This window comes from Eschrichtius robustus, chromosome 3 (assembly GCF_028021215.1).
Source record: "Eschrichtius robustus isolate mEscRob2 chromosome 3, mEscRob2.pri, whole genome shotgun sequence".
Lineage (NCBI taxonomy): Eukaryota > Metazoa > Chordata > Mammalia > Artiodactyla > Eschrichtiidae > Eschrichtius > Eschrichtius robustus.
The window spans coordinates 37,165,390-37,175,992 of NC_090826.1; the positions used below are offsets into that span (position 1 = coordinate 37,165,390).

General features: G+C 55.4%; 2 protein-coding genes across 2 annotated transcripts; one reads left to right on the forward strand and one right to left on the reverse strand.

Moving 5' to 3' along the window:
- Window positions 1-4,001: 4,001 nt before the first annotated feature.
- PLK3 (polo like kinase 3) lies at window positions 4,002-9,322 on the forward strand. Its single transcript, XM_068537935.1, has 15 exons — window positions 4,002-4,709; window positions 4,869-4,976; window positions 5,066-5,182; window positions 5,322-5,451; window positions 5,533-5,620; window positions 6,413-6,508; window positions 6,596-6,794; window positions 6,906-7,032; window positions 7,236-7,327; window positions 7,569-7,662; window positions 7,799-7,882; window positions 7,976-8,138; window positions 8,296-8,425; window positions 8,604-8,717; window positions 8,825-9,322. The coding sequence occupies exons 1-15, from the start codon at window positions 4,500-4,502 to the stop codon at window positions 9,014-9,016; spliced, it is 1,944 nt and encodes a 647-aa protein (XP_068394036.1). The 5' UTR covers window positions 4,002-4,499; the 3' UTR covers window positions 9,017-9,322.
- A 31-nt stretch (window positions 9,323-9,353) lies between these two features.
- DYNLT4 (dynein light chain Tctex-type 4) lies at window positions 9,354-10,189 on the reverse strand. Its single transcript, XM_068537936.1, is given in 2 exon segments — window positions 9,354-10,024; window positions 10,124-10,189. A coding segment is annotated over 1 exon segment (660 nt). The 5' UTR covers window positions 10,014-10,024; window positions 10,124-10,189.
- Between the last annotated feature and the right edge of the window lie 414 nt (window positions 10,190-10,603).

Here is a 10,603-nt window from a genome sequence, read left to right on the forward strand (position 1 = left end):
TTTTGTATTGTTCTTGTTAATCTCTTTGTTGAAGAGTCCTGTACGGGTTAATTCGTTGAGGGAATCCAACTTTAGGTAGTGTGGTTGGGGAGACCTCTCTGAGGAGGTGACATGTGAGTTAAGCCAGAAAAGATGAGAATGAATGAGTAATAAGTAAAGACTAGAGGGAAAGTATTCCAGGCAGAGGGAATAAATGTGCAATGGTCCAGAGGTAAGAACAGTTCTATTATGTGTGAGGAAGAAAGAGAAGGCCTGGCTGGAGCAAAGTAGACAAGAGGAGATTGTTTAGAGAGTTAGGCAGGGCCTGATTATGGGGAACTTTATAGACGGTTGCAAGGATTCTAGATTTCATTCTCAGAGCAATGGGAAACCACTGAAGAGTTACTTGTAAGAAATGTACCAACTAATGTGAGATGATAATAATAGGGGAAATTCTGTGTGTGCGGGGGCGGGGGCAGGGGGAAGTATACGACAACTCTCTGTACTACCTGCTCAATTTTTCTGAAAAATCTAAAACTGTTCTAAAAAATAAAGCCTACTAATAAAAAATACAAAACTGAAAAAAAAAAAGAGTCCTGTATGAAAACCTAAGATGGATGGAGCTTTGACTTCTCCTAACCCCCAGTACCTTAGATTGTGACTATATTTGGAGATAGGGCCTTTAAAAAGGTCAAGTTAAAATGAGGTCCTTAGGTAGACCCTAATCTGATCTGACTGATGTCTTTAAGAGATGAAACGATTAGGACACACAGAAAAAGATCATGCGGGACTTCCCTGGTGGTCCAGACAAGACTCTGCGCTTCCACGGCAGCGGGTGTGGGTTCGATCCTGGTCTGGGAACTAAGATGCCACATGCCGCGAGGCACAGGGCGGGGGTGGGGGGTGGGGGGTGGGGATGGGGGTGGGGCTCCAAAAAAGATCATGTGAAGTCAGAGGGAGACTGCCGCCATCTACAAACCAAGAAAGAGGCCTCAGAGGAAGTCAACCTTGTCAATACCTTGATCTTGACCTTCCAGCCTCCAGAAGTGTGAGAAAATAAACTTCTGTTGTTTAAGCCACCTAGTCTGTAGTATTTTGTTATGACAGCCCTAGAAAACTCATACAAAGACATTTTGCTTTATTTTCCAAATATAAAATTGCAATATCGGGACTTCCCTGGTGGCGCAGAGAAGAATCCGCCTGCCAATGGAGGGGACACGGGTTCGAGCCCTGGTCCGGGAAGATTCCACATGCCGCGGAGCAACTAAGCCCGTGCGCCACAACTACTGAGCCTGTGCTCTAGAGCCTGCGAGCCACAACTACTGACGCTGCGTGCCACAGCTACTGAAGCCCACGCACTTAGAGCCCGTGCTCCGCAACGAGAAGCCACTGCAGTGAGAAGCACGTGCACCGCAACGAAGAGTAGCCCGTGCTCGCTGCAACTAGAGAAAGCACAGCAACAAAGACCCAACACAGCCAAAAAATAAATAAATAAATATTTAAAATTGCAATATCAAATATGCCTTATCAAACTATACATGCCTCAGCCCGATTTCCCCTGTGGATTTGCTTTTTCTGGCCTCACCTCTACCATCTACCCCCCTAGAAAACTGCTGACCTGTAGAATAAAGACCAAACTCCAGAGTATGGCACTTAAGGCCTTCCTGCCCACCCCCATTCCCCTCTCCCCCTCACTCATCTGAACTACTAATATTTCTCCACCTCTCTGGCTGGTTTGGTTCTCCATTCAGGGGACATGGAGAGCAAAGTGAGACAAGCAGGCTCTTGTGGGCCTGCTGAGGGACTGGGTGGGATATCCATATGGCAAGAGGTTGAAATGGAGATGAGACTAAAGGCAGGGAGACCAGCAAGGTGCTGTAGCAATAATCCCAACCTGAGAGACTGTGACCCAGATTAGGGTGCTTGGGGAAGATGGAGCAAAGTGCATAGATTTCAGAGATATTTGGAAGATAAAACTGACAGGAATTGGGTACTCAATAAATATTTGTTGGATTTCCTGGCTACTCTTTCTAATGTAAGCTCTTTGGTTGCTCCTCTGTTTACTTCCTTCACAGCACTTTTCACAGCCTGCAGCTACCTTGTTTATATACTTGCCTATTATCTGTTTCCATCAAGCAGAATGTAAACTAAATGAAGGCTGCAACCTTGACCAATCTTATACATACAGTGCTTGGCACTTAGTAGGTGCTCTCAGATCTTTGAGGACTGAACAGGTTAATAATTGATTGGATGGTGCAGAGTGAGCACAGAGAGGTGAAAGGACAAGCCCAGAAAGAAGCCTGTGATCCTGGGATTCAGAGGGGTTAAGATCCCACCTCCCTACCACCTCACACCGGTCAGAATGGCCATCATTTAAAAGTCTACAAATAACAAACGCTGGAGAGGCTGTGGAGAAAAGGGAACCCTCCTACACTGTTGGTGGGAATGTAAATTGGTGCAGCCTCTATGGAAAATGGTATGGAGTTTCCTCGAAAAACTAAAATAGAGTTGCTATATGATCCTGCAATCCCACTCCTGGGCACATATCCAGAGAAAACTGTAATTCGAAAAGACACATGCGGGACTTCCCTGGTGGGGCAGTGGGTAAGAATCCGCCTGCCGATGCAAGCGACACGGGTTCGAGCCCTGGTCCGGGAAGATCCCACATGCCGCGGAGCAACTAAGTCTGTGCTCAACAACTACTGAGCCCACGCACTGCAACTACTAAGGCCGCGCACCTAGAGCCCGTGCTCTGCAACAAGAGAAGCCACCGCGATGAGAAGCCCACGCACCGCAACGAAGAGTAGCCCCTGCTTGCCGCAACTAGAGAAAGCCCATGTGCAGCAACGAAGACCCAACGCAGCCAAAAATTAATTAAATAAATAAATTAATTTTTTTAAAAAAAGAAAAGACACATGCACCCCAATGTTCACTGCAGCACTATTTACAATAGCCAAGACATGGAAACAACCTAAATGTCCATTGACAGATGAATGGAAAGAGAAGACATGGTACGTATATAGAGTGCAATACTACTCAGCCATAAAAAAGAATGAAATAATGCCATTTGCAGCAACATGGATGAAACTAGAGATTATCAATCCAAGTGAAGTAAGTCAAAAAGATTAAGACAAATACCATATGAGATCACTTATATGTGGAATCTAAAATGTGACACAAATAAACTTATCTACGAAACAGAAACAGACTCACAGACATAGAAAACAGACTTGTGGTTGCCAAGGGGGAGAGGGCATGGGGGAGGGATGGATTGGGAGTTCGGGATTAGCAGATGCAAACTATTTTATATAGAATGGATAAACAATAAGGTCCTACTGTAGAGCACAGGGAACTATATTCAATATCCTGTGATAAACCATAATGGAAAAAATATGAAAAAGAATTAATATAGATGTATAACTGAATCACTTTGCTGTACAGTAGAAATTAACACAACATGGTAAATCAACTATACTTCAAATAAAGTAAATTTTTAAAAAAGTCCCCACCTCTCTGTCTCTGGCCCTGGGACATGGGGGCATGGACCAGAGATTTAGGGGTTCAGTTGGCCCGGGGACCACCTGCCCAATTGTCTATTGCTAGATTTGAGAAAATACAATTCCCATTCCTCACTTTCTGGCCTCTGGCTGCAGAGCCAGGCCAGTGGATGTTTTCAGGGAAAGGGAATAGGCACCCCTCCAGAACCTGAGATCTGCCCTTCAAAGGTGTGGATGTGGGTAGCGGAAGATGTGGCCTGGTTCATGTCAAAAGCCTTGAATGCCAGGCTGTTTGACCCCAAAACTCAGCATAGGAGCCCAGGTCTCCACGCTCCTCCCCACGCCAGGCAAGCCCAGCTGGGCGCGTGCAATTCCTTTCAGGCCCTAAGGGGGGCAGCACTGGCCTGAGCCTGGGGGCTTTGGCCAAGGGTGTGGCCAGTGCCAGTGCGCGCAAATTCCCGCGCACTTAAGGGGGAGTGTTGGTGACGAGCTCAGGCAAAAGCGAGCGCCGCCCCTGCCTCTGTCCTCCAGGCTGGAACGCTAGTCCATCTAGTTGCCGGGGAGATTCCCCAGATGTCCAGGCCCCCTCGGACCTCAGCATAAGCCCCCAAGGATGGGGGAAAAGAGGACCCCCATTAGAGGGACTCTCAGTCACCAGGGCGAGGTAGGGGACCGGGGACACAGCTGGCTCCTACATCCTGATGGCCACCCGCATGGTGACTAGCTGTATGGCTGCGTCTTCAAGGCTGGAGCAGGAAGCTGGGCCTCGGGTGCATGGGTGGGAGGCGGAGCTTCTTGATGACGTAAGGCCTGAGGAAGGGCGTGGCTTCTTGGTGACTCGCCTCCAGGAAGGGGGAGGGCTCTTAATGACGAGACGCCAGGGAGGGGGCAGGCGTTCATTGATAAAAACGCTGGGCTCTCTCGGGCGCGAGCGCCGCGTAGCAAATCCAGCCAGGGCCACGCGCTGTCGCGGCCTGGCGGAAGCCAGAATTAGCCGGGCCCGCGCTGCGCCGCACCGCCCTCATGGAGCCCGCGGCCGGCTTCCTGTCCCCGCGCCCCTTCCCGCGTGCTGCCGCCCCGCCAGCGCCCCCCGCCGGGCCCAGACCTCCTGGGAGTCCCATGCCGGGACCTGAGCTGGAGGTGCTGGCCGGGCCGCTGGCGCCGGACCCTGGGCGCCTCATCACTGACCCGCGCAGTGGCCGCACCTACTTCAAAGGCCGCCTTTTGGGCAAGGTGAGCTGGGGGGTGGTGTCAGCGAGGGTGGAGGGGGACCCTGCCGGCCTCTTTGCCCGCGCGGGGCGTGGCAGGGGCGTTTGGCCTCGGCGCGGGAACTTCTGCTGGCCTGCTCTGGCGCTCCCCTGGAGCGCCCTGCCTGATGCCCCCTCCTTATAGGGGGGCTTCGCCCGCTGCTACGAGGCCACTGACACAGAGACCGGCAATGCCTACGCGGTCAAAGTCATCTCGCAGAGCCGCATAACCAAGCCGCATCAGCGCGAGAAGGTGAGCCCCAGTCCCAGCAAACGACGGGTGGGGTGGGGACAGTGGCGTGGGAGCCCTTGGCGGATGACAACCCCGCGTCCCCATTGCAGATCCTAAACGAGATTGAGCTGCACCGCGGCCTGCAGCACCGCCACATTGTGCGTTTCTCGCACCACTTTGAGGATGCTGACAACATATACATTTTCCTGGAGCTCTGCAGCCGAAAGGTGAGGGATGGTGATGGAGGTGGGGGAGGGAATGGGGACCTTAAGACCCAAAGTTGGAGGCCTGCTCTTCCTCAGCAAGCACAAATGGAGGGAGGATCCGGGAGGGCAGACCAGGGGCTGAGGCAGTGGCTCTCTGCAGTCCCTGGCCCACATCTGGAAGGCCCGGCACACCCTGTTGGAGCCAGAAGTGCGCTACTACCTTCGGCAGATCCTTTCTGGACTCAAGTACTTGCACCAGCGGGGCATCTTGCACCGGGACCTCAAGCTGGGTGAGACTCCTGGGCCAACAGGATGGGGGGTTGGGGAGGCAGAGAAAAAGGCGTCTGACACATTTCTCTACCCCGGTCCAGGAAATTTTTTTATCACTGAGAACATGGAACTGAAGATGGGGGATTTTGGGCTGGCAACCCGGTTGGAGCCCCCAGAGCATAGGAAGAAGTGAGTGTTTGAGGAGGGGGGTGGCCACAGTCTGTGTGACACAGATGACGTGTGTGACAGATACTAAATATGTATGTGGTAGGCACAATAACTGCCTGATGTGTCTGTGTGACAGATGGGAAAGGATGATGGGCTGTGTGTGTGTGTGTGAAGGTGGCAGTGGCAACCTGGGTGAATGGGAATGATGGAGAGGCTGTGGGTCCTCTGTGTGTTTAGTCCCTGAGACAGATGGGTGTAAGGATTCTTGGAGGTGTATGACTGATCCTGTGTGTGAATGTGGACGGTGACATAAGAGTGTGTGAGACGGACTGAGAGTGTAGGGATGGTGGGACATGACACCCCGTGTGTCACGATAACCTGCTGTGGCCACGAAGACTGGGTGTAAAACAGATAGCATGTGTGGTAGTTGAGTGTTTATGGGGGATGTGACAGCTGGTGTTGGTGTGTGTGGCACAGACCATAGGAGGTGACAGCCTGTATGGGTGTCTGACAGACGGGAGTGGGGGAAGGAGGAAGGGATCAGTGATGGACCCTCTGTTGACCCTGGAGGAGGGGGCTGGGTTGGGGGTCAGGGCCTCCCCCTGTCCTGCAGAGCAGCTGAGCAGCTGGGCCAGGCGGGTGGGCAGGGACTCAGCTGCCATCCCCGGCATCCATTGTCTCAGAACAAGCAGGAGTTCTCTGGCCTTTGGTGACAGGCAGCTGCTTTGTCTGGACTCACAGTGGGGGCAGGGATGAGGGGCCAGCCAGGCTGCTTCTGAACCTTGCCCTCTGCTCTTCCCTACCCCCTTTCAGGACCATCTGTGGCACCCCCAACTATGTGGCCCCAGAAGTGCTGCAGAGACAGGGCCACGGCCCTGAGGCAGATGTGTGGTCCCTGGGCTGTGTCATGTGAGTCCCAGGGTCATGTGCACACAGGGGGTACCCAGGGGAGCATATGTTCCACTTTACTCCTGACCCCCTTTCTCTGCCCCACAGGTACACACTGCTATGTGGGAGCCCCCCCTTTGAGACAGTTGACCTGAAGGAGACATACCGCTGCATCAAACAGGTTCACTACACATTGCCTGCCAGCCTCTCACTGCCTGCCCGGCAGCTCCTGGCCGCCATCCTTCGAGCCTCACCCCAAGACCGCCCCTCAATTGACCAGATCCTGCGCCACAACTTCTTTACCAAGGTTTGTGGCCCCCCAGACATGTCCAGTTTGCGGATTCCCAGGGGATTGAATGGGAGCGGGCGACAGGACCCCTGGGCTGCTCTTCTCTGCTCACATGCCTTCTCTCCTCAGGGCTACACCCCCTACCGGCTCCCTGTCAGCAGCTGTGTGACAGTCCCAGACCTGACACCCCTTAACCCAGCTAGGATTCTGTTTGTCAAAGTTACCAAGAGCCTATTTGGGAGGAAGAAGAATAAGAGTGAGTCTGGGATGTCAGTGGTTTTGAGGGTACAGAGCAGCAGGGGGCTTGTCAAGTACATGTGAGGGTGTGAGTCTGAGTCCCTGGGGACCCCTGGGGAGAGCATGTGTTACACAGGCACGTGGGTATGCCTAACAGTATCATCCCTGTGAGAAGCAGGGGGGCTGGACAGGATTCTGAGGGTTCTATCTCGCCCCACCCAGATAAGAACCATCCCGAGGAGCGGGACGAAGTCTCCTGTTTGGTGAACAGCCTCACTCGGATGTCCATTGGCCATCAGGATGCCAGGCCCGAGGTGAGGTGCTCACGTGGACAATGTTCCCCTGACTCACCCTCACCCTAGCAGCTGTGGGAAGCCTGGGATAAAAGGGGCTGATGAAGCATCTAGCCTCGTGGTGGCCTAATTGGCTGTGTCTCATCAGCCAGGCAGGGCTGACCTGGGGTGCCCCGGGTGCCAGGGCAGGGCTGGGCCATGGATTCTCAAGGATTTGGATTTCAGGGCCTATCTCACTCCCTTTCTCCACCCAACCCTCCAGGCTCCGGCAGCTTCAGGTCCAGCCCCCGTCAGCCTGGTAGAGACAGCACCTGAAGACAGTTCACCCCGTGGGACACTGGCGAGCAGTGGAGATGGTGAGCCACCGGGAGGGTGAAGGGTGCTAGAGGTTGCTGGACCTGAGACCAGGCCCAGAGGGAAGGAGTGGGTGGAGAGTCACTGTCTAGGACCTGGGGGACTATTGCCTAATTCTCAGTGCCCTGTTCCCTTCAGGGTTCGAAGAAGGTCTGACTGTGGCCACAGTGGTGGAGTCAGCCCTCTGTGCTCTGAGAAACTGCCTGGCCTTCATGTCCCCAGGTGAGGCTGGGGTCTGGCGTATGTGAATGGTGGTGGGAGTTCTTTGACTGGGAGGCCAGGAACAGGTCCTCATTCCTTCCTCTTCCATGACAGCTGAACAGAACCCCGCTCCCCTGGCCCAGCCAGAGCCTCTGGTGTGGGTCAGCAAGTGGGTCGACTATTCCAACAAGTTTGGCTTTGGGTATCAACTGTCCAGCCGCCGTGTGGCTGTGCTCTTCAACAATGGCACACACATGGCCCTGTCAGCCAACAAAAAGTAAGTGGTGTCATGGGGTGTCTTGTATCCAGCCCACTGTACTCAGCAGGGCTGTACCTTGGTGTGTGCTCCTGGGCTCCCGGACCTGCAGTCTCTCAGGGGAGTGGCGTGGGTACAGGGCTCCGTCTGACTTCTGTCTCCGTCTCCTCCCCTCCAGGACTGTGCACTACGACCCCACCAGCACCAAGCACTTCTCCTTCTCTGTGGGTGCTGTGCCTCGGGCCCTGCAGCCTCAGCTGGGTGTCCTGAGGTATTTCGCCTCCTACATGGAGCAGCGCCTCATGAAGGTTTGTGGACTGGGGTGGGGCACGTTGAGGATGAACACATCCTGATCCCTTTCTGTTCCCCTTTGGGGGCGGGTGGGCGAGGGGGTGGGTGCTGAAGCTAGAAGCTGAACCTCTAAGGGAGACATGAATGGAGAGAGGACTGACTCATGTCAGACAATTGACCTGCCCCTGCTCCCAGGGTGGAGATCTGCCCAGTGTGGAAGAGGTGGAGGTGCCTGTCCCCCCACTCCTGCTACAGTGGGTCAAGACTGATCAGGCCCTACTCATGCTCTTTAGTGATGGCACCATCCAGGTAAGAGCTCCTCTTGGAGTTGGGGGTAAGGTCTGGGAGGTCCAGGGTGCTGGGGAGGAAACGATCTGGGCCTTAGGCCCTGATCGGTGCCACCCTCCTGCGCACAGGTGAACTTCTATGGAGACCACACCAAGCTGATCCTCAGTGGCTGGGAGCCCCTCCTTGTGACTTTTGTGGCCCGCAATCGCAGTGCTTGTACTTACCTCGCTTCCCACCTTCAGCAGCTGGGCTGCTCCCCAGACCTGAGGCAGCGGCTCCGCTATGCTCTGCGCCTGCTCCGGGACCGCTGCCCAGTCTAGGCCCCAACCTGTGGGCCGGCCACTGCCCAAGCCCTCAGGCCTGACGCCTGTGCCTGTAAGGCTCTGGCCCTTGCCTTTGTGGCCCTCCCTGTTCCTTTGGTGCCTCACTGGGGGCTCTGGGCCGAATCCCCCAGGGAATCAGGGACCAGCTTTACTGGGGTTGGAGGCGGCCTCCTACTCCTTCTCCAAGAAAAGCCTGAGCCTTAGCCCCCCGCTAGGGGGCGTTATTTATGGACCACTTTTATTTATTGACAGACATTTATTTATTGGGATGTGAGCCCCAGGGAGGGCCTCCTCCTGGTATAATAAACCGTATTTGCAAAACTCGGGGGAGTCCTCACTCGCAGTAGAGCCCGTGGACCGTGGCCACGGCGAAGAGGGAGGTGTTGGTGATGGCGGCCGAGGCCAGCCCGTCGCGCGCCGCGTCCCAGAGCGCGCGGCTGACCACGCGCACGCCCTGGCCGGCGCGCGGCCCCAGCACCACGCTGCACACCAGTTCGTAGCGCGGCGGGCTGAGCTCGCGCAGGCGCACGCGCACCAGCTCGCACAGCTCCCGCGCCAGCCGCCCGGCCTCGGCGCCGGAGTAACACGCGTCGCGCAATCCTGCCTGCAACACCGCTTCCAGGGCCCACTGTGCGCGCGCGGCCTCCCAGCGCTCCCCTGGCGCCGGCTCCGTGCGGTACGAGGGTTCTGCCCAGCGGGCGGCCGCCAGGGGTAAGCCAGAGAAGCTGACCCGCGAGCCTAGAGGGGGCAGGGGGCCCAGGGATGGGCGCCGACCCTCAAGACCTGCGCCGGGCCCGGCCAGCGAGTTGCAGCGCAAAAAGGACGAGGTCGGACCTAGCACGGAGCCACAGCGGGAGGCCGGGCCCGAGCCCTCTGGTCGGGTCTCATCGATGCTGGGCAGACGGCCTGGAGGCCACGCTGGTCATAGTTTCAGCCCATGGTCTTTGGAAGTCCCCTCCTCCTGGCGTCTGGAGGGCGCAGGCCTGCCAGCCATGGACCTGCCGGCTGGAAGACCCACGCTTGGACGGGATGGCCCTCACTGGCCGTCTCTGTACACCATCCCGTCTCTTACTTAAGAGTTTTTACCCCCTAATCCCTTCTTACCTGGTTTTTTGGGGGACAGGTGAATCAAATAGTCCGGGGCTGCGTGGATTCCTAGGTGCTTAGAGGGTTAAGGGCTGTTAGGGACACAATAAGAGGAGAGATGCTGCTCAGACTATCTTGCTGTCCCTGCCCCCTGAGCTCCACTTTCCTATGGAGGTTAGTTAAATGAGCTCGAAGAACACCTTTTCTCCCTTCCACCTGACCTCACCAGCAGAAGGGGGAGATGTATCTGCCCTCTGCCTCAGCCTAGAGAGTGGCGCCTCCACCCCCTGACCAGAGGGAGGGACAGACAGACCCAACTCCTTCAACCCCCACAGATCCTTCTAGCTCTGTGAGTCTTGAATCCAGCCATCCTCCACCCCTACCTGCTCTTAAGGTGGCTGGCACAAAGATCCCTACAACCGGCTGCAGCTGGGGCCAGGTGACTCAGGATGGTCCTTCCACTCTCTGCTTTTGGCTTCTGGCCCTACCTCCAGAATC

Excerpts from the sequence above, each read along its gene's own strand:
- PLK3 (XM_068537935.1), top strand. The coding sequence starts at position 4,500 with ATGGAGCCCGCGGCCGGCTTCCTGTCCCCGCGCCCCTTCCCGCGTGCT. Across the intron at positions 6,795-6,905 it reads GCCACAACTTCTTTACCAAG|GGCTACACCCCCTACCGGCT; the intron begins GTTTGTGGCCCC and ends TTCTCTCCTCAG. Across the intron at positions 8,426-8,603 it reads TGGAGCAGCGCCTCATGAAG|GGTGGAGATCTGCCCAGTGT; the intron begins GTTTGTGGACTG and ends CCCTGCTCCCAG.